This window comes from Hyla sarda, chromosome 9 (genome assembly GCF_029499605.1).
Source record: "Hyla sarda isolate aHylSar1 chromosome 9, aHylSar1.hap1, whole genome shotgun sequence".
Lineage (NCBI taxonomy): Eukaryota > Metazoa > Chordata > Amphibia > Anura > Hylidae > Hyla > Hyla sarda.
The window spans coordinates 150643610-150666266 of NC_079197.1; the positions used below are offsets into that span (position 1 = coordinate 150643610).

Sequence of the window (22657 nt, forward strand, 5' to 3'; positions counted from 1 at the left end):
ACCACAGTGCCTTTGTTACAGTGCCAGCCTGTGCTTCGTAAAAAGCAAGCCACAGTTCCCTCATAACAGTGCCAGCCGGTGCTCAGTAAACAGCCAGTCACAGTGCTCTTATTACAGTGCCAGCCTGTGCTCCATAAAACACCCCAGCCACAGTATCCTCATAACAGGTCCAGCCTGTGCTCCATAAAACACCCCAGCCACAGTATCCTCATAACAGTGCCAGCCGGTGCTCCGTAAACAGCCAGTAACACAAGCCAGTTGGCACTCCATAAAACAGCCAGCCACAATACACTCATAACAGTGCCAGCCACAGTACCCTCATTACAGTACCAGCCTGTGCTCCATAAAACAGCCAGTCACAATACCATCATAACAGTGGCAGCCACAGTACCCTCATTACAGTACCAGCCTATGCTCCATAAAACAGGCAGCCACAATACCATCATAACAGTGGCACCTTGTGTTTCCTAAAACATCCAGTCACAGTACCATCATAACAGTGCCAGCTTGTATTCCATAAAATATCCAGTCACAGTACCCTCAGAACAGTCTCAGCCATGGTACCCTCATAACAGTGCCAGCTTGTATTCCATAAAACATCCAGTCACAGTACCCTCATAACAGTCTCAGCCATGGTACCCTCATAACAGTACCAGCTTGTATTACATATAAATCCAGTCACAGTACCCTCATAACAGTCTCAGCCATGGTACCCTCATAACAGTACCAGCCTGTGCTTTACAGAACGGTACCAGTACCTCCATCATAGAAAGCAATATTAGAAAATGATTATAGAATAATATAGATTTACTGGTGATTTTTGAGAGAAACAATGGGGTTTATTTACTAACGTGATCCCGACTCTTTTCTGTCGGGTTTTGCACCCAAATTGTGTCGCACGTCCCTTGCGACACAATTTGCGACCCCCCCCCCAAAAAAACCTCCATTTTACAAGAAAAACCCGAAAAGGGGGTTTGGCCACGGGATAAAGTAGGCATGGTCCCGACAGTTTTGAAAAATCCCAACATATTTACTATGGTTTCCACAGAAAATGTGGTGGATTTGAGCTGAGAAAAACCTGACAGATCAAAACAGTTGTAAAAAAAAAAGCAAAACGTAGGGAAAAGTCCAAAATGTAGGAAAACCTTAGTAAATACCTTGGGAAAATACCAGTCGGAAATAAAAACCCACAAAGAAAACTCCACTCCACTCTTAGTAAATAAACCCCAATGTGTTGACCATTTAACGTGCAAACAAGTTACCAGACTCTTACCCAAGATGTCAGGGAAATGAAGATCAGGCATGTTGGGATTCAACATGCCAATCCCCCCTCTCTTTAGAACAGTGTTTCCCAACCAGGGTGCCTCCAGCTGTTGCAAAACTACAACTCCTAGCATACCCGGACAGCCATAGTTTTGAAACAGTTTGAGGCACCCAGGTTGGGAAACTCTGCGGTAGAAGATAAAACACTGCCAGATAAATACACTTACGTCAGTGGCTGCCAGTTTAGGGATGTGCCGTTCTTAGCCGAATAGTTGACCATCTGGTTGTCTCCAGGCTTCAGGGCGGTGATGGTGGGCACAGGGCCGGTGGGGTCCTTGGTGTCTATAGAAGACCTCAAAGAGGTTTGAGGAGGAGAGCTGAAGTGTATGGGAGATAATGTTACGAAGCCGAGATCTCCTGCTATAGCTGCTGCATCTCTTCTTATACTGGCAGATGGACGAGTAGAAATAGACACCCCTCCAAGAGGTGTTGGGTTGGTAGTCAGAGGTGGCGTTCTTCTTCTTTCACAATGAGACCCTTCAAAGCCGACCTTACATACACATTCCTGGGGTTTCCTGCAAACACCCCTGTTTTTACATTTTGGGGTACATATAGCTGTTAAAGGAAAGAAGAGAAGATCGAGATAGGAGTCAATTGTGGCTTTAGCCCCAGGTGCTAATTCACAGTATTCTCGAAATCCATACCTCTTGTACATGTGCCAGTTTTTGGGGCCATACTCCATCCGGGGCAACACTTCTCTCCACAGTGATTGGAACTATAAGAGAAAAAATTACAAATGATTAACATCTGATATTATAAAATGTTATAAAATATGGCTGCTTCCCTCCAGAAATAGTGCCACTATAGGCCGTGACTGGTAATGCACCTCAGGGTATGGGCAAGAGTGGCGATGTTCATGTAAGAGAATATCGGGAGAGAGAAGAAAAGATAGGGTGCGCTCCCTGGTATCGTATATCAAAAAGGTGGGCACCATCCTCCACACCGAAGTGATGTACAGTGCTCCCTCAAGTTACAATATTAATTGGTTCTGGGACGACCATTGTATGTTGAAACCATGTAATGGTAATGGTAATTGGTTCTGAAGCCACCAAAATGTCATCCAAAAAAAGGAAAAAGTGAGAATTAAAGAAAAATAAGTAGATAACTAATATAGATAAAGCAAATCCTTACATATAAAAGTAATAAAGATCTGCTGGGAGCTGTAAATCACTGTCTAGGTCAGTGATTCCCAACCAGGGTGCCTCCAGCTGTTGCAAAACTACAACTCCCAGCATGCTGGGAGTTGTAGTTTTGCAACAGCTGGAGGCACCCTGGTTGGGAAACGATGGTTTATGTAGGGGACAGGAGCTTCTTCAGGGTCCTATACAGTACACACAGGCCCTCATTTACTATTGTAAACCCAACTTGTTTTGTCAGGTTTTTTTGGCGCATCTTTGTCGGCGCCATGTCGCAGACATCGTGCGCCAGTCTGCGACACGATGCAAAATTTTTTCCCGACGGACCCGATGTGGATTCTCCCAAACCCGAAAAAGGGGCGTAACCTGACATTTCTGAGCTTTCCCACGTATTTATAAAGGTTTCCAACCCGAATTTGTTGAAATGTTGTGGATTTTTTCCCGACAACTCAGAGGAGTTGGAAACCAAAACCAACAAAACCCAGTGCGACAAACAGGATGCAACATAATAATAAATACCAGGGGGAAAAAGCAGTCGGGTAAGAAAGCAAGATAGAAAATCGGGTTGTAAGTCTAAGTAAATGAGGTCCAATGTGTCCCAAATGGAGCCGCCCTTACTTGGTGTCCAAAGGAGCAGCTAACCCTGGCACAGGTAAGGAGTAGTACAGAACTTGTAGTTCCTCCCTGTACTGTAGGGGGCGCTACCAGACACCAGTCAGTGCATATGCTTCAGTAATAGAGGTGATTTACCAATGAATGCCCATTCTGATTGGTCAGTTCCTCCAGTTGTGACGCATTTCACAGATCTGGACTGTCCATAGCATTGTATGTTGAGTCTGGTTTCAAGTTACGATGGTCCAGAAAAGACCATTGTATGTTGAAACTATTGTATGTTGAGGCCATTGTAAGTTGAGGGATCACTGTACTGACCTGTAAAAAAAAGTTGGAGTAGATTTTGGCTGCCGCACTCTGACCGGTATCAGATTCCAGGAAGGAAACCGATTTGGAGAAGCGAATATACAAGCAAAAAACGGTCTTGGAGGCGCTGCTCAAAACTTGGACGTAAATGAAGGGTTCAGGCCAGCACAGGACAACATACAATTTATTGTTTACAGTAGGGAAGACACGTTTCAGCACCGACTAGTGCCTTCCTCAGGTCCACTAGTCGGTGCCAAAAAGCGTCATCCCTGCTGTAAATAATAAATTGTATGTTGTCCTGTACTGGCCTGAACCCTTCATTTACGTCCAAGTTTTGAGCAGCGCCTCCAAGACCGTTTTTTGCTTGTATATTCGCTGTTCATGTTAGAAAACACAAATTTTTAAATCTCATACAACTTCTTTAATCCATGTCCAGGGATGTGCACACATTGACAAGAAAGGGGGCTTGACACTGGGCAGTGGGGCATCATTATGTGGGCATTTCTATAATTATAAGAAGTGCCTTTTTTTCATTTCAGGTGCTGCCCCCAAAAAATATCTGTGCACGTCCCTGTCCATGTAACAGGACCTTAAAGACTATTAATATCTTTGAAAGCATTTTTTTTTTTATTCTTGTTTAGTATGTACTATGGTACAAAAATAATCTGGTCATAAATCAGCTTAGGAAAGCGTTCAGGAGAGGAGAGATAAGGACTGGAGACTGAGCCTGTCAGCCTGCACAGTATGTGAAAACAAGGAGGCTGTAGAGGAGAAATCCTGTAAAAATAATTACAAAATCCTTTGAAAGAAAATGTTTTGTATCAAGGTAAATACAAAGCAAAAAAAAATAAAAAATTCAAAGGTGTCTCTAAAATTTAAAGGGAATCTGTATTTGCTTATAGGAGCTGCAGACACTAGTTGTTAGGGTATAAATGCAAACTGTTCCTTTCCTGGAGCTGATGGTGGTTGACAATCATATAAAATGGCCTTTTTTGTTACCCTCAACCAAGTGTCAAGGAGGTGGTGCCAAGTTTCTTAAAGGGGTACTCTGCCCCTAGCATTTTATCCCCTATCCAAAGGATAAGATGTCAGATTGCGGGGATCCCGCCGCTGGGGACCCCAAGGACCTCCACTGCAGCACCCCGATGTCACGATCCGCCCCCTCAATACAAGTCTATGGGAGGGGGCGTGGCGGCCATCACGTCCCCTCCCATAGACTTGCATTAAGGGGGCAGACCGTGACGTCATGAGGGGGCGGAGCCGTGACATCACGATGCTCCGGCCCCTGTATCGCCAGTCATTACGCACAGAGCGAGTTTGCTCTGTGCAGTAATGATAGTGGGGTGCTGTAGCGGAGATCCCAGGGGTCCCCAGCGGCAGGACCCCATCAATCTGACATCTTATCCCCTATGCTTTGGATAGGGGATAAGATGCTAGCGGAAGAGTACCCCTTTAGGTGCCACAGTCTGGCATGCCTACTCAGTCTTCCTCAGCTCCCAGTCCTTTCTTGAGTGACATACAGAGCCTTGCATATCAGTCACGCAGGAGCTGGGAGAGGTGGATGAGGAAGCAAGACAGGCTGTGACACTTGAGCAGATGAGCTCCGCCTCCTTGACACTTGGAATAGAAATAAAAATACAGATTTAAAAGTTTGTCAACCACCACCAGCTCCAGGAAATATAGAGATTGCTTTTATACTCTAACCAGCTAACCAATAGAATCTGTCAGCTGCAGAAATACAGCTTACAGATTCCCTTTAAGGGTAGGGTCACACGTAGCGCATCCACAGCATATTTCACATTGTGGGAAATCTGCCGGGCAGCTGGAAGTACGCTGCCGATTCAGCTATGAACAAACACATAGGACAACCACCATGCCGAAAACAAGTGAAGGGAGGGGAGGGTTGTTAACAGGTACGGTTATACACACACATAATACAAACAATCAGTGCCTTTATTATAAGTAAATAAATAATGATGCCATACTGTACATGACCAAGGCCACTACATAGAACAAATGACTAATGCTGCCATATCATATAACTTATTAATGCCACTATAGAGTTTACTATCTATTTTGTAATTATTATTACAGCATTTTATGACAAATTTAGCTTTGTTTCTCTTCTACAGCCTCCTTGTTGTCACATACTGTGCAGGCTGGAGTGTGCTGTTCACAGCCAGATCTGTCAGTATGGCACTGTATTATACCTATGCCTGATCGGCCTCTGTTACCATAACAATTGCGGCAATTGCAAGACCTCCGGATGCCATGGTTACCATTGGCATTCTACAATCGCTTTGTGGGCACCGATGAGGAGCAGAGGGAGCCCCCTTTCTCTGTCACCCTATAGATGCTGCAGTAAAACTGATCACAACATCTACAGCACCCACTCTGTAGTACTAGGATGGGGCGGACAGAGCAGGTGTTATAATGTCATATCAACCAATTATGGCTCCTGACGGGGAATATGAAGTCACGGCACCTGTAATTCTATTTTCCCCCGCCAGGATCCGTGATTGGTCGGTCGGTCCTGACTAGTCACGGTTCCTAGTGGGGAATATGAACTAACGGGAGGTGGGTGCGAAAGCTAATCTCAGGAGCAGGGCCAGCCGATGGGGTCCTGCGACTGATGTCAATGACAGCTGATGTCACTAGTTTAGCTCCAGGATGACCCTGCTCATCCTAATGTGGTACGCACCATCTAATTAGGGTGAGCCAGCTCGTCCTGATACGGCAACCAGTTAAACATGCTCTCCGTGTAAGGGTGGGTTCACACTACGATTGCACTGTACGGTTGCCGGATCTGGTTGGGGGAAGCGATGATCTCCGGTCGGCACATTTTTGCCCTGTATCCGGCATACCACAGTTTTAGGTCCGGTCAGAAAACCGGAAACGGGGCAAAAATGAGCCGACTGGAGTCCAGCAGCCGTACAGTGCAATCATAGTGTGAACCCACCCTAAGGCTGGGTTCACATCACGTTTTTCCCTATACGGGACTGCATACGGCTGGGGGGAGCTAAAAACTTGCGCTCCCGTATCCCTGCCATATGCCGCCCGTATGTAAATAATTTCAATGAGCCAACCAGAGTGAACCGGTCGGCTAATTTTTCCCCGTATGTGGTTTTCTACCGGACCTAAAACCGTAGTCAACCACGGTTTTAGGTCCGGTAGAAAACAGCATTCAGGGGGGAAAATGAGCCGAGCGGTTCACTCCGGTCGGCTCATTGAAATGAATTACATATGGGCGGAATATGGCAGGGATACGGGAGTGCAAGTTTTTAGCTCCACCCAGCCGTATGCGCTCCCGTATGGGGAAAAACGCGATGTGAACCCAGCCTAACCCAGGTCTGGGCTGGTGTGGATTTGTGACTTTTCGTGCAACGTTCCGACTTGATAAATCTTTTACCGCTGCAGAGTGAAAACTGAAATTGACCTTTGCTTTTTGCTTACAGCGTTAAGTTAAAACAAATGCTTTGGCGCATGTACGACATTTGATGTGCTGATTATAAGCAAAAAATAAGCTCTAAAGACAATGATTAATGTAATAGATCAATGACTGGTAGACCAGACAAAACAGTCAATAGTCATTCACAGTCCATAAGGATCACATGCCAGTCCTCGCCATGCTCTGTAGACAATATCCTATAGTGACTTGTAGAACAATGTTTGTGTATCCTCAGTCACTTAGAATAAGAAATGATTGAAGATGTCTGAAGACAGGAGGCCCCGTCTGGTGCATTAGGCACTTCTCTTCTATCTGCTTGTGGATTGTGATTTGCTCTTGTGTCGTTGACTTGGAGATAAGTGGGCACGTCTTTCGTGAGTGTTAGATGGTTCCTCAGCCCTCACATCCTAGCTAAGGCAGCTGACACCTCTGAAGGCCACATGTTATCTGGGCAGAGGGCTATGCCATAAAGGGGTACAGCAAGTACCACTAGTCCTCGTCAAGCATGACACTTTCTATATCTTATCGTCTGTCTGTAGAATCCATTCATCATGTCGCACTTGTCTTCAAAAGTATCTTCATCTCTTCTTAACCCGATGCTGCACAAGGCTCAGGACCATTTACCTTTTAATCCCTTAAAGGGGTACTCCGGTGGAAAACACATTTTTTTTAAATCCACTGGTGCCAGAAAGTTAAACAAATTTGTAAATTACTTCTATAAAAAAAAACTAAATCCTTCCAATACTTATCAGCTGCTGTATGCTTCACAGGATTTATTTGTCTGTAGTGAGCTCCACAATTATGTATTTCAGTGTATTGTGAGTTTCATTTTATTCCCCAATGGTAAGACCCCTCAGCCATAATATTCTGTGATACTATTTATCTCCAGCACGTTTGTTTCATTATTTTTGTGTGCGAGAATACATGTATGCATATGGATTCATATGTTATATGATTGTTTGTTAGTCACCTGATAGGTTATCTGCTATGTCGCACACAAATATATAGAAACATTAGCAACATTATATTATACTGTTATTCCTGCCCCTTCCTCCAATTATGTGTGTCACTTATTCCGCTCCACCCGTGATTGGTACAATGGTCTTATATTGTTTTAACGTTTGTATCAACATTATTGTAACTTTTTTTATAAATTTTTTTTTTGTATTATATAGTTCCTTGATACTGTTAGTTAAAATGTCTTCACTTCCACTTACTTATGCTTGCAGTGGGTAGTAGTCGGTACTAGTGTGGTAGAGGGGGTGAGATGCAGGGCAGATGGAATTACCCTAGGGGCAGATGGCATTAAAGGGGTATTCCAGGCCAAAACTTTTTTTTTATATATCAACTGGCTCCAGAAAGTTAAACAGATTTGTAAATTACTTCTATTAAAAAATCTTAATCCTGCCAATAGTTATTAGCTTCTGAAGTTGAGTTGTTGTTTTCTGTCTAACTGCTCTCTGATGACTCACGTCCCGGGAGCTGTGCAGTTCCTATGGGGATATTCTCCCATCATGCACAGCTCCCGGGACGTGACATCATCATTGAGCAGTTAGACAGAAAACTTCAGAAGCTAATAACTATTGGAAGGATTAAGATTTTTTTTAATAGAAGTCATTTACAAATCTGTTTAACTTTCCAGAGCCAGTTGATATATATAAAAAAAGGTTTTGCCTGGAATACCCCTTTAACCCCTTGTATTCGTGACGCCAGGGCATGGTTTATCCTTAACCACCCGAAGGTATACCGCAGGACGCCAAGTTACAGACAACGGTAGCTTTACTGAGTGACAGATGGTACAGTCTATACAGTTCAGCCAGGGCCCACGGAGGTGACCAGTGACTTCAGGGACCTCAGGGCTTGCTGGGACTTGCAGTAGATTTGGACACTCTGACTTGACAATAGATGACAGTGACTGACTTGACTTGAGACTGATAATGCTGTGGTTGTAGATAACTTGTAGACTTGTAGAATTGTGGCTGTTGGACTGACTTGAGGCCTTCTATGGACTCCAGACACACTCTATGACTTGACTGCACTGCAACTCAGAAGAAAGAGAGCAAAGAGACTCCTCCCAGGGCTTTTATAGGGGAGACTCTGGTGGGGTCCCATAGGTCACCCTTAAGTCACATGGTCACTCATACCTCCTGGGTTACACTCACATGACAACTCACATGACAACTGGTGACCACATGTTAACCTCTCTTAAAGTACTAACACTTTATATATGCATTATACAGTATAACACATGGCAAACAATATATATATAAGGGGACAGGTGTAAGGGGGCTGCCTGACAGGGCAGCAAGGGTATGGGGGCACATTTCTCGTACTGGGCCACCACACTAGATATAGTATGGCGACATACATTGTTACTATTATTGTTACTCCTATTGTTGTTTGTGGATATCCTTGTACAGGCAGTCTTTTTCTTCTTCCTCACCTTCTGAGGATTTCCACTGTATCTACTCCGGACCCACTGAAGAGGACCACGGCAGACTGACGGGCAGCACCCCACATTGATTAGTCACAAACAAGTGACAACAGGCGGACTACAGTGTTGTGCTCCCAGTACAACACCATAAGGGGAGCACACCTTTCTTTCTGTCCCCTCATATTGTACCCACCAGGATAACTGCACATAGCTGCGCATTTGTTTTTGTTTTTTTCTTTCTGTACTATTGCTGTTTGGCACTTTGTAAACACACTGAGGTGAAGATTTTTTGTAAGTCCTTTTCTGTGTAGGTGGAGACTTCACTTGATCTGCTCAGGTGTTTCACCTGGTGGGGGATAATGTTCTCCCCCTATATAGATTGGATGAATCCCAAGTGTAGTACGACTAAGGCGGCCATGCCCGCCAAAATGCGTCACTCCTTGGTTCGTGTATGCTGTGTTCCGTGTATCTCTTGATGTTCCAATAAAGAAGCATTCTTACCTGTGACTGCGGTGCTGGAACTCGCTTTCATCTTTACTATATCTACGCATGTAGTCCTGACTTGATGGTGAGCTGGGCATTACTCTCTGTGTGTTGGTTCACAGGAAGTTGTATTTCTTTCTGGAATTCTGTTCAGTCTGACCACAGTGCTCTCTGCTGACACCTCTGTCCATGTCAGGAACTGTACAGAGTACAAGCAAATCCCCATAGCAAACCTCTCCTGCTCTGAGCAGTTCCTGATACGGAGAGAGTTGTCAGCAGAGAGCACTGTGGTCAGACAGATGAGAACTCCAGAAAGAAATACAACTTCCTGTGGAGCATACAGCAGCTGATAAGTACTGGAAGGATTAAGATTTTTAAATAGAAGTAATTTACAAATCTGTTTAACTTTGTGGCAACAGTTGATTAAAAAAAAATGTTTTCCATTAGAGTACCCCTTTAAACTTGACATGTACAGTACAGTGCTCCCTCAACTTACAATGGCCTCAGTTTACAATATTTTTGGTCTTTTTCCTGAGCATTGTAACTTGAAACCAGACTCCACATACAATACTAGACAGTCCAGATCTGCAAAACATGTCAATGGCTGGAAGAACTGACCAATCAGAATGGACATTTAGCTGGTAAAACCCCTGTATTACTGAAGTGCATGCACTGACTGGTGTCTGGTAGCACCCCCTACAGTACAGTTTACCTGTGCCAGAGTTAGCTGCTCCTTTGAACACCAGGTAAGGGTGAATCCATGTTTTTTGGGACACTGTGTACTGTACAAGACCCTGAAGAAGCTCCTGTCCTCTACATAGAGTTGATCAGCCTCCTCAGTTTCTCCTAAAGATTAGTGTTGCTCGCGAATATTCGCATTCGTATTTTATTCGCGAATATAGCACTATATATTCGTAATGACAAATATTCGTTTTTTTTTTTTTTGTTTTTTTTTTTTCACAGTACACATCACAGTGATCATTCCTCTCTGCTTCCAGCTTGTGTGGTGTAAAGAAGGCTCTAATACTACTGTATGAGACTGGTGTGCGAAATTTCGCATATGCGAAAACTTGCATATGCTAATTTTCGCATATGCGAATTTTCGCTTATGCAGATTTTTGCATATGCTAATTTTCGCATATGTTAATTTTCGCATATGCGAAAAAAAATGAGATTATTACGAATATGCGAATATTCGCGAATATATGATGAATATTCGTCCATATATTCGCGAATATTCGCGAATTGGAATATGGCCTAAGCCGCTCAACACTACTAAAGATAAGCCAATGAGAGTCTGGAACCCCAAACATTTTATTGTATTATCCCAGGGAGCATATGTTCAGTCTCTCTACAGCACTTCTACAGAAGAAACATACCATTACACAGTGCCCAATAAAATTAAACAATGCGGGAATGTCCTTGGTCCTCCAAAGTGAGAGATCTTCTTTGTAGCATAAACCAGTTATTCTTTTCACCAACATCAGTTGTCAATGCAGTATCATGTTTATGGATTAAAATTTGTAAAATATTTAAATCCTGAGAGGTATTTAAACCCCATTGTGATAGTGCAGTGTTTCACAACCAGTGTGCCTCCCGCTGTTACAAAACTACAACATGCTTGGACAGCTGGGAGTAGGTTGACATCAAGTACATGAAGTACACAACAAGGACAGTTCGAAAAAGGCTCTCAGGGGCAAAGTTGGAAAAAAGCCCCTCATCGGGGGTAGGGATCAGTGCAGACCTGGATCTAGTCCCAACCACCTACTTTGACAATCCCCCTTAAATGACGGCCCCAACTGAGCGATGGCCCCTATGCTAAAGCACCAAGCAGTCCAGGTCAGTAGTACATGGGCAAAAACTATACCAAATCAGAAGGCAACAAGTTAAGAGGAGGTAGCCAGAGGGGCAGAATGAAGACAGCAGAGTATTACAAAACCCCATTGTGATAGAGCAGTGTTTCCCAATCAGTGTCCCTCTAACTGTTGCAAATCTACAACTCCCAGCAGGCCTGGGCTTCCAGTACAGGCTCTGAGAGTCATGGCTAAAGTTAGAAAAAGCCCCTTATCAATGAGAAGCCAAGAAAAGTGTTACATCTTGAGGTAGGGATTACTGCAGACCTAAATCTAGCCCCAACCACTTTCTCTATTTACTTTGACGATACAGCCTAAACGAAGGCCCCAAATGGGCGAAGGCCCCTATGCTAAAGCACCAAACAGTCCAGGTCAATAACACATAGGCAAAAACTATACCAAATCAGAAGACAAAGAGTTAACAGGAGGCAGCCAGAGGGGCAGAAAAGTGCAAAGCTCATTTTGATAGAGCAGTGTTTCCCAACTAGTGTACCTCAAGCTGTGGCAAAACTCCAACTCCCAGAAACCTTTGGCTGCCGAGGCATGCTGGGAGTTGTAGTTTTATAACAGCTAAAAGCACACTGGTTGGGAAACACTCTGATACAGTATGGATATAAAGTAAGAAAGATATATGAATAATGAGTGCAGCATTACCATGTTATAACTACAGGCCTGGCTATGGTGTTAGCAAAAGGAGCCATATATCATCAATTTAAAACAAGATATTAAACATTTACATGAAATAGAAGAAGCCCTTGATTTTCCCAGTATCTGCTTTCACTTTATATAGGGAATAGTGCAGACCTGGATCTAGCCCCAACCACTGTCCCTACCTATTTTGATGATCCGCCTTAAATGACAACCACAACTGGGCGATGGCCCCTATGCTTAAGCAGTAAACAGTCCAGTTCAATAATACATAGGCAAAAACAATACCAAATCAGAAGACACAGAGTTAACATGAGGCAGCCAGAGGGGCAGAAAAGTGCAAAGCTAATTTTGATAGAGCAGTATTTGCCAACTAGTGTATCTCCAGCTGTTGCAAAACTCCGACTCCCAGAAACCTTTGGCTGTCCAGGCATGCTGGGAGTTGTAGTTTTACAACAGCTAAAGGCACACTGGTTGGGAAACACTCTGATACAGTATGGATATAAAATAAGAAAGATATATGAATAATGAGTGCAGCATTACCATGTTATAACTACAGGCCTGGCTATGGAGTAAGCAAAAGGAGCCATATATCATCAATTAAAAGGAGATATTGAATGTACATGAAATAGAATAAACCCTTGATTTTCCCAGTGTCTTCTTTCACTTTATATAGGGAACAGTGCAGACGTGGATCTAGCCCCAACCACTGTCCCTACCTATTTTGATGTTCCGCCTTAAATGACAACCACAACTGGGCGATGGCCCCTATGCTTAAGCAGTAAACAGTCCAGTTCAACAACACATGGGCAAAAACTATACCAAATCAGAAGACACAGAGTTAACAGGAGGCAGCCAGAGGGGCAGAAAAGTGCAAAGCTCATTTTGATAGAGCAGTATTTGCCAACTAGTGTATCTCCAGCTGTTGCAAAACTCTGACTCCCAGAAACCTTTGGCTGTCCAGGCCAATAAACCCTTGATTTTCCCAGTATCTGCTTTCACTTTATATAGGGAATAGTGCAGACCTGGATCTAGCCCCAACCACTGTCCCTACCTATTTTGATGTTCCGCCTTAAATGACAGCCACAACTGGGCGATGGCCCCTATGCTTAAGCAGTAAACAGTCCAGTTCAACAACACATGGGCAAAAACTATACCAAATCAGAAGACACAGAGTTAACAGGAGGTAGCAAGAGGGGCAGAACAAAGAGGGCAGAGTAGTACAAAACCCCATTTTGATAGAGCTGTTTCCCAACCAGTGTCACTCCAACTGTTGCAAAACTACAACTCCCAGCATGCCCGGACAGCCAAAGGCTGTCCGGGCATGCTGGGAATTGTAGTTTTGCAACAGCTGGGGAGACACTGGTTGGTAAACACTGTGATAGAGGATGGATATATAGTAAGAAAAGTATATAAATAATGCAACACATAACCATGTTATGACTACAGGCCTGGTTATGGAGTAAGCAAAAGGAACCATATATCACCAATTAAAAGGAAATATTGAAGATGTAGATGAAATAGAATAAGAACTTAATAACCCAATGTCTGCTCTCACTTTATATCCAGATTGTTCTAATAATCTGTAGGACATCCTGTGTGCATGCTCAGGTGTTTCCTTCCATACCCCCGCTGCTTCCCTGGAGTTCTGGAAATGAGAAAACCAGTGAAGGGTCGGGGGCGGCGGACGAGCTTTCTGCTCTTGCCAAAAGTCTTAATGGGTTTAAGGCTCAGCTTGACGGGGGATACTGATCCGCACACGAAATCCATTAGGAAGTAAATTGTTTTATACGTGATAATTGATATCCCAGTGAAGAGAATTGACTTCTCCGTTGCTTGTCTAGTTGTCAGGAGCCTTAGAGACTTCAAGGATAAGCAGCTGCCTTTAACATCTTACTCACCCAATTTAATATAGACAGAATGTAGAAATATAGGCAAATCCTATGGAAATATTAGCAAGACATTTATCAATCAGAATATGGAGAAACTCATCAGGTTTGCCCTTCAGACTAAGTTTACATGGTGAAAATTCCAAGCGGAATTCTGTAAAAATATTCCGCTAGGAAATTCTGCTGCAGCAGAGTCCCATTGATTTCAATGGGATTATGTTGGACTGTGCACATGCAGTGTTTCTGCCAAGGGAATCCTGATTCTGACGTCGACAGAAACATTCAAACTTTTCAATGTTTCTGCGGATTCTGCTCGAAATGCATTGCCATCTATGAAGAAGGCGCATTACCGAATGGTCCTGGTGCCTCCAAATAAAGTAAATATGTGGAGTGTCCGCCTGCGTGGGCATTCTGCACATTACAAGCCATGTGAACGTAGCCTTATCCCCTTAAGGACCAGGGGTTTTTCCGTTTTTGCACTTTCGCTTTTTCCTCCTTACCTTTAAAAAATCATAACCCTTTCAATTTTGCACCTAAAAATCCATATGATGGCTTATTTTTTGCATCGCCAATTCTACTTTGCAGTGACATCAGTAATTTTACCCAAAAATCTACGGCGAAACGGAAAAATAATAATTGTGAGTAGAGATGAGCGAATTTACAGTAAATTCGATTTGTCACGAACTTCTCGGCTCAGCAGTTGATGACTTTTCCTGCATAAATTAGTTCAGCTTTCAGGTGCTCCTGGTGGGCTGGAAAAGGTGGATACAGTCCTAGGAAAGAGTCTCCTAGGACTGTATCCACCTTTTCCAGCCCACCGGAGCACCTGAAAGCTGAACTCATTTATGCAGGAAAAGTCATCAACTGCCGAGCCGAGAAGTTCGTGACAAATCGAATTTACTGTAAATTCGCTCATCTCTAATTGTGAGACAAAATTGAAAAAAAAAACCCGCCATTTTGTAAATATTGGGGGCTTCTGTTTCTACGCAGTAAATTTTTCGGTAAAAATGACACCTGATATGTATTCTGTAGGTCCATACGATTAAAATGATACCCTACTTATATAGGTTTGATTTTGTCGGACTTCTGGAAAAAATCATAACTACATGCAGGAAAACTAATACGTTTAAAATTGTCATCTTCTGACCCCTATAACCTTTTTATTTTACCGCGTATGGGGCGGTATGAGGACTCAGTTTTTAGCGGTACCCTTTTTGTATTGATCGAACTTGTTGATCACTTTTTATTCATTTTTTCAAGTGACCAAAAATACACTAATTTGGACTTTTGAATTTTTTTGCGCGTATGCCATTGACCGTGCGGTTTAATTAACTATATATTTTTATAATTTGGACATTTCCGCACGCGGCGATACCACATATGTTTATTTTTACTTACACAGTTTTTTTTTTTTATGGGAAAAGGGGGGTGATTCCAACTTTTATTAGGGAAGATCACACACTGATCTTTTACATTGATCACTGCCGCGTGCTATTAGCCACGGGTCCCGGCCGTTGTTAGAGGCCGGGCCCGACACGCTATGACGTGGCCCCGCGTTATAGAAAGGCAAAGGACTCAGGACGTACCGGTACATCCTTGGTCCTTAACAGGTTAAATGGGCACTGTCAGATCCAAAAACGTTTTATATGTTGTTACTGATGAAAATTAAAGACCTTTTGTAATATGGTTGTTTAAATTTATTTATTTATTTATTTAATTAACAAAACGCCTCCTAAAAATCCCACCACTAGGGGTCCCAATACCTATTGGGACACTAACCAGTCCTGCAGCAGCATCAGGCTTGTTCATGAGTCATGGACAAGAGATGACTCATGGACAAGTCTGCATGAACAGATGCACCAATCACCTCCCACCACCACAAGGGAGGGACACGCCCCCATCCACCACACACTAATCACCTCCCACCACCACAAGTGAGGGAAACACCCCCTTCCTCCACACACTAATCACCTCCCACCACCACAAGGGAGGGACACACCCCCATCCACCACACACTAATCACCTCCCACCACCACAAGTGAGGGACACACCCCCATCCACCACACACTAATAACCTCCCACCACCACAAGTGAGGGACACACCCCCATCCACCACACACTAATCACCTCCCACCACCACAAGTGTGGGACACACCCCCTTCCTCCACACACCAATCACCTCCCACCACCACATGGAAGGGACACGCCCCCTTCCTCCACACACCAATCACCTCCCACCACCACATGGGAGGGACACGCCCTCTTCCCCTGAGAGGATTTCTAAACACTGTGAGCTAATGAAAATAAGTATTTTTATAATAAATATAGGCGATAGAGGCATAAAAATTAGGTGTTCATGGTCAGGATTAGGTACTGAGTAACATATTAATTATAATTTTTTTTTTTTTTTTGTGGGATCTGAAAGGTACACTTTAATTTCTAAAGTCATCATAGATTCCTGACAAAAACAAAGTGAGATCTGGGGGTGTTAGACACTTTTGGTGATTCCCTTTGATAAAGGAAATTACATAGTTCTTAGTAATATAGATGACAAGCTTAATAAAAAGACACGTGTCCGTCAAGTTTAACCTATAACCCTTCTCTGTTGATCCAGAGAAAGAAAAAAAAAAACATTATAAGGCGGATGCCAATTGCCCCATACAAAGGAGAAAAATTATTTCCTCCCTCCAAATAAGGCCATCAAAATAAATCCCTGGATCAACATCCCACCTCCAGAAATCTAGCAGCCAAAGCTTCTGATTGAAAATGTTTTGACAAAAGTCATCCAGGCCCCCCTTGAACTTGTTTACTAAGTCAGACATCACAACATCATGTTGCAGAGAGTTCCATAGTCTCACGGCTCTTACAGTAAAGAATCCCCCCCGTCTGTGATGATGGTGAAACCTTCTTTCCTCTAGATGAAGAGGACGCCCCCTTGTCATGGTTACCGGCCTAGGTATAAAAATATCACTAGAAAGATCTCTGTACTGCTCATTCATATATTTGTACAATGTGATCAGATCGCCCCTAAAACGTCTTTTCTCTAAACAAAATAACCCCAAGCTTGGTAACCTGTCTTGGTCCTCTAATTTACCCATTGCGGTAATAATTTTTGTCGCCCTCTTCGGCACTTACTAGAGTTTAGCCTTCTTATGTATAGTTGCCTATTATTTTGCCTAATATTTGGTCTGATTTGTATTTACCGTGTTTCTCCGAAATTAAGACCGGGTCTTATATTAATTTTAGTCACCAAAAACACACTAGGGCTTATTTTCAGGGTAGGGCTTATTTATTTACGGTACCGTATGTACATTGAACAAGATTTAATGGTATTTACTCCCCCCCCCCTCATTATCATGTGATGGGCGCAGCTCTGCCCCCCAACATCCCCCCCTGCCGGTTTATCAGCCCACATCGGGGGACTAATCGTATGCCACCCGTGAGCGCTGCTTCTCTCCCCCCCCCCCCCTGCCAAATAATTATCAGCCGCTGCGCTGTACTTTGTATTCCTGTGCCCGGGCTGCAAATATTAAAAAAACAATCTTTAACTTACCTTCGTCCTCCGTTCCCGCGTTCCTGAGGAACCGGCCTCATGGTCCCTCCGCTGTTCTTGCTGTGGTCCTGGGGATGGGAACGTCACAGAGCCTTCAGCCTATCACCGGCCGCAGCGATTTTCCGCCTCTGCCGATGATAGGCTGAGCCCACTGTCATGTAAGAAGCCGGCCGGCTCCTTACATGACAATGCGCTCAGCCTATCATCGGCAGAGGCGGGTCATCGCTGCGGCCGGTGATAGGCTGAAGGCTCTGTGACATCACAACACCAGGAAGCATCAAGAACAGCGGAGGGACTATGAGGCCGGTTCCTTAGCAACGCAGGAACGGAGGACGAAGGTAAGTTAAAGTTCGTTTTTTAATATTTGCAGCCCGGGCATTGCCTAGGTCAGTGGTCTTCAACCTGCGGACCTCCAGATGTTGCAAAACTACAACTCCCAGCATGCCCGGACAGCCGTTGGCTGTCCGGGCATGCTGGGAGTTGTAGTTTTGCAACATCTGGAGGTCCGCAGGTTGAAGACCACTGGCCTAGGTCTTATTTTCGGGGTAGGGCTTATATTGCATCCCACCCCGATAATACAGCTAGGGCTTATTTTCGGGGTAGGGTGTATTTTTGGGGAATGCAAAAACTACATTCTTGTCATAAATATATATGCCTCTTATGATGTACCCCATGATTGCATTTGCCTTGGCAGCATCTGCCTGACACTGGTTACTGTCACGATGCCGGCTGGCAGGTAGTGGACCCTCTGTGCCAGAGAGGGATTGGCGTGGACCGTGCTAGTGGACCGGTTCTAAGCCACTACTGGTTTTCACCAGAGCCCGCCGCAAAGCGGGATGGTCTTGCTGCGGCGGTAGTGACCAGGTCGTATCCACTAGCAACGGCTCACCTCTCTGGCTGCTGAAGATAGGCGCGGTACAAGGGAGTAGGCAGAAGCAAGGTCGGACGTAGCAGAAGGTCGGGGCAGGCAGCAAGGATCGTAGTCAGGGGCAACGGCAGAAGGTCTGGAAACACTGGCAAGGGACACACAAGGAACGCTTTCACTGGCACTAAGGCAACAAGATCCGGCAAGGGAGTGCAAGGGAAGTGAGGTAATATAGGGAGTGCACAGGTGATAACCCTAATTGGAACCACTGCGCCAATCAGCGGCGCAGTGGCCCTTTAAATCGCAGAGACCCGGCGCGCGCGCGCCCTAGGGAGCGGGGCCGCGCGCGCCGGGACAGAACAGACGGGGAGCGAGTCAGGTAGGGGAGCCGGGGTGCGCATCGCGAGCGGGCGCTACCCGCATCGCGAATCGCATCCCGGCTAGCAGCAGGATCGCAGCGCCCCGGGTCAGAGGACGTGACCGGGGCGCTGCAGCGGAGGAGGTGAAGCGAGCGCTCCGGGGAGGAGCGGGAACCCGGAGCGCTCGGCGTAACAGTACCCCCCCCCTTGGGTCTCCCCCTCTTCTTGGAGCCTGAGAACCTGAGGAGCAGACTTTTGTCAAGGATGTTGTCCTCAGGTTCCCAGGATCTCTCTTCAGGACCACAACCCTCCCAGTCTACTAAAAAAAAATTTTTCCCTCTGACCTTTTTGGCAGCCAAAATCTCCTTGACCGAGAAGACGTCCGAGGAGCCGGAAACAGGAGTGGGAGGAACAGATTTGGGAGAAAAACGGTTGAGGATGAGTGGTTTGAGAAGAGAGACGTGAAAGGCATTAGGGATACGAAGAGAAGGAGGAAGAAGAAGTTTATAAGAGACAGGATTAATTTGACACAAAATTTTGAAAGGACCAAGATAGCGTGGTCCCAACTTGTAGCTAGGGACACGGAAGCGGACATATTTAGCGGAGAGCCATACCTTGTCTCCAGGGGAAAAAACGGGGGGAGCTCTTCTTTTCTTATCCGCGAACCTCTTCATGCGTGAAGAAGCCTGTAAGAGAGAATTTTGGGTCTCTCTCCATATAATGGAAAGGTCACGAGAAATTTCATCCACAGCGGGCAGACCAGAGGGCAAGGGGGTAGGGAGGGGGGGAAGAGGGTGACGGCCGTACACCACGAAAAATGGGGATTTGGAGGAAGATTCAGAGACCCTGAAGTTATACGAGAATTCGGCCCATGGAAGGAGATCTGCCCAGTCATCCTGGCGGGAGGAAACAAAATGTCGCAAATAATCATCCAGGATCTGGTTAATTCTTTCTACTTGTCCATTGGACTGGGGATGATATGCAGAGGAAAAATTTAATTTAATCTTGAGTTGTTTACAGAGAGCTCTCCAGAATTTAGACACGAATTGGACCCCTCTATCCGAGACAATCTGCGTAGGCAACCCGTGAAGACGAAAAATGTGTACAAAAAATTGTTTAGCCAACTGAGGCGCAGAAGGAAGACCAGGAAGAGGAATGAAATGTGCCATTTTGGAGAATCGATCAACGACCACCCAAATAACGGTGTTGCCACGGGAAGGGGGTAAATCAGTAATAAAATCCATACCAATCAGAGACCAAGGCTGTTCGGGGACAGGCAGAGGATGAAGAAAACCAGCGGGCTTCTGGCGAGGAGTCTTATCCCGGGCACAGATAGTGCAGGCTCGCACAAAGTCCCCAACATCCGTCTCCAGAGTCGGCCACCAATAGAAGCGGGAGATGAGTTGCACAGATTTCTTGATGCCCGCATGACCTGCGAGATGGGAGGAGTGACCCCATTTGAGGATTCCGAGGCGTTGGCGTGGAGAAACAAAGGTCTTTCCTGGAGGAGTCTGCCTGATGGAGGCAGGAGAAGTGGAGATCAGGCAGTCAGGTGAAATGATGTGTTGCGGAGGGAGATCAACTTCTGAGGCATCCGAGGAGCGAGAGAGAGCATCGGCTCTAATGTTCTTATCGGCAGGACGAAAGTGAATCTCAAAATTAAATCGGGCAAAGAACAGAGACCACCGGGCCTGGCGAGGATTCAGCCGTTGGGCCGACTGGAGGTAGGAGAGGTTCTTGTGGTCGGTGTAGATAATAACGGGAAATCTTGATCCCTCCAGCAGATGCCTCCATTCCTCAAGTGCTAATTTAATGGCTAGAAGCTCTCGATCCCCGATGGAGTAGTTCCTCTCCGCTGGAGAGAAGGTCCTAGAGAAAAAACCACAAGTGACAGCATGCCCGGAAGGATTTTTTTGTAGAAGAACAGCTCCAGCTCCTACTGAGGAGGCATCAACCTCCAATAGGAAGGGTTTGGAAGGGTCAGGTCTGGAGAGCACGGGAGCCGAAGAAAAGGCAGACTTGAGTTGTTTAAAGGAGTCTTCTGCTTGAGGAGGCCAGGACTTGGGATCAGCATTTTTCTTGGTTAAAGCCACGATAGGAGCCACAATGGTAGAAAAATGTGGAATAAATTGCCTGTAAAAATTGGCGAACCCCAAAAAGCGTTGGATAGCACGGAGTCCGGAGGGGCGTGGCCAATTTAAGACGGCAGAGAGTTTGTCTGGATCCATCTGTAGTCCCTGGCCAGAGACCAAATATCCTAGAAAAGGAAGAGATTGGCACTCAAACAGACATTTCTCAATTTTGGCATAGAGTTGGTTGTCACGAAGTCTCTGAAGAACCATACGGACATGCTGGCGGTGTTCTTCTAGATTGGCAGAAAAAATTAGGATATCGTCCAGATATACCACAACACAGGAGTATAATAGATCACGAAAAATTTCATTGACAAAGTCTTGGAAGACGGCAGGGGCATTGCACAGTCCAAAGGGCATGACCAGATACTCAAAGTGTCCATCTCTGGTGTTAAATGCCGTTTTCCACTCGTCCCCCTCTCTGATGCGGATGAGGTTGTAGGCGCCTCTTAAGTCCAATTTAGTGAAGATGTGGGCACCTTGGAGGCGATCAAAGAGTTCAGAGATGAGGGGTAAGGGGTAGCGGTTCTTAACCGTGATTTTATTAAGACCGCGGTAGTCAATGCAAGGACGTAGGGAGCCATCTTTTTTGGAGACAAAGAAAAATCCGGCTCCGGCAGGAGAGGAGGATTTACGGATAAAGCCCTTTTTTAGATTCTCCTGGACGTATTCGGACATGGCAAGAGTCTCTGGGGCAGAGAGAGGATAAATTCTGCCCCGGGGTGGAGTAGTACCCGGGAGGAGGTCGATAGGGCAATCATAAGGCCTGTGAGGAGGTAGAGTCTCAGCTTGTTTTTTGCAGAAAACATCCGCGAAGTCCATATAGGCCTTAGGGAGACCGGTTACTGGAGGAACCACAGAGTTACGGCAAGGGTTACTGGGAACCGGTTTTAGACAGTTCTTGGAACAAGAGGACCCCCAACTCTTGATCTCCCCAGTGGACCAATCCAGGGTTGGGGAATGAAGTTGAAGCCAGGGAAGTCCAAGGAGAATCTCCGAGGTGCAATTGGGGAGGACCAAAAGTTCAATCCTCTCATGATGAGATCCGATGCTCATAAGAAGGGGCTCCGTGCGGAAACGTATGGTACAGTCCAATCTTTCATTATTTACACAATTGATGTAGAGGGGTCTGGCGAGACTGGTCACTGGGATGTTGAACCTGTTGACGAGAGAGGCCAAAATAAAATTTCCTGCAGAACCAGAGTCCAAGAAGGCCACAGTAGAGAAGGAGAAGGCAGAGGCAGACATCCGCACAGGCACAGTAAGACGTGGAGAAGCAGAGTAGACATCAAGGACTGTCTCACTTTTGTGCGGAGTCAGCGTACGTCTTTCCAGGCGGGGAGGACGGATAGGACAATCCCTCAGGAAGTGTTCGGTACTAGCACAGTACAGGCAGAGGTTCTCCATACGGCGTCGTGTCCTCTCTTGAGGTGTCAGGCGAGACCGGTCGACCTGCATAGCCTCCACGGCGGGAGGCACAGGAACAGATTGCAGGGGACCAGAGGAGAGAGGGGCCGAGGAGACGAAACGCCTCGTGCGAACAGAGTCCATATCTTGGCGGAGTTCCTGACGCCTTTCAGAAAAACGCATGTCAATGCGAGTGGCTAGGTGAATAA

At 45.4% G+C, this 22657-nt stretch overlaps 1 protein-coding gene across 5 annotated transcripts in view; it reads right to left on the bottom strand.

The window, feature by feature from the left end:
* Positions 1–22657, bottom strand: part of LTBP4 (latent transforming growth factor beta binding protein 4) — a 259011-nt gene that overhangs the window by 191045 nt on the left and 45309 nt on the right. For 4 of the 5 annotated variants that reach the window (XM_056540752.1, XM_056540753.1, XM_056540749.1 and 1 more), the window contains 2 exons: positions 1968–2038; positions 1491–1878 (listed from right to left, as the gene is read on the bottom strand). In XM_056540752.1, coding sequence (XP_056396727.1) covers positions 1491–1878; positions 1968–1998 — 419 coding nt within the window. In that variant the 5' untranslated portion in view covers positions 1999–2038. Of the gene's footprint in view, positions 1–1490; positions 1879–1967; positions 2039–17685; positions 17797–22657 lie in introns of those variants that run through there. The other variant, XM_056540751.1, reaches the window with a different exon arrangement.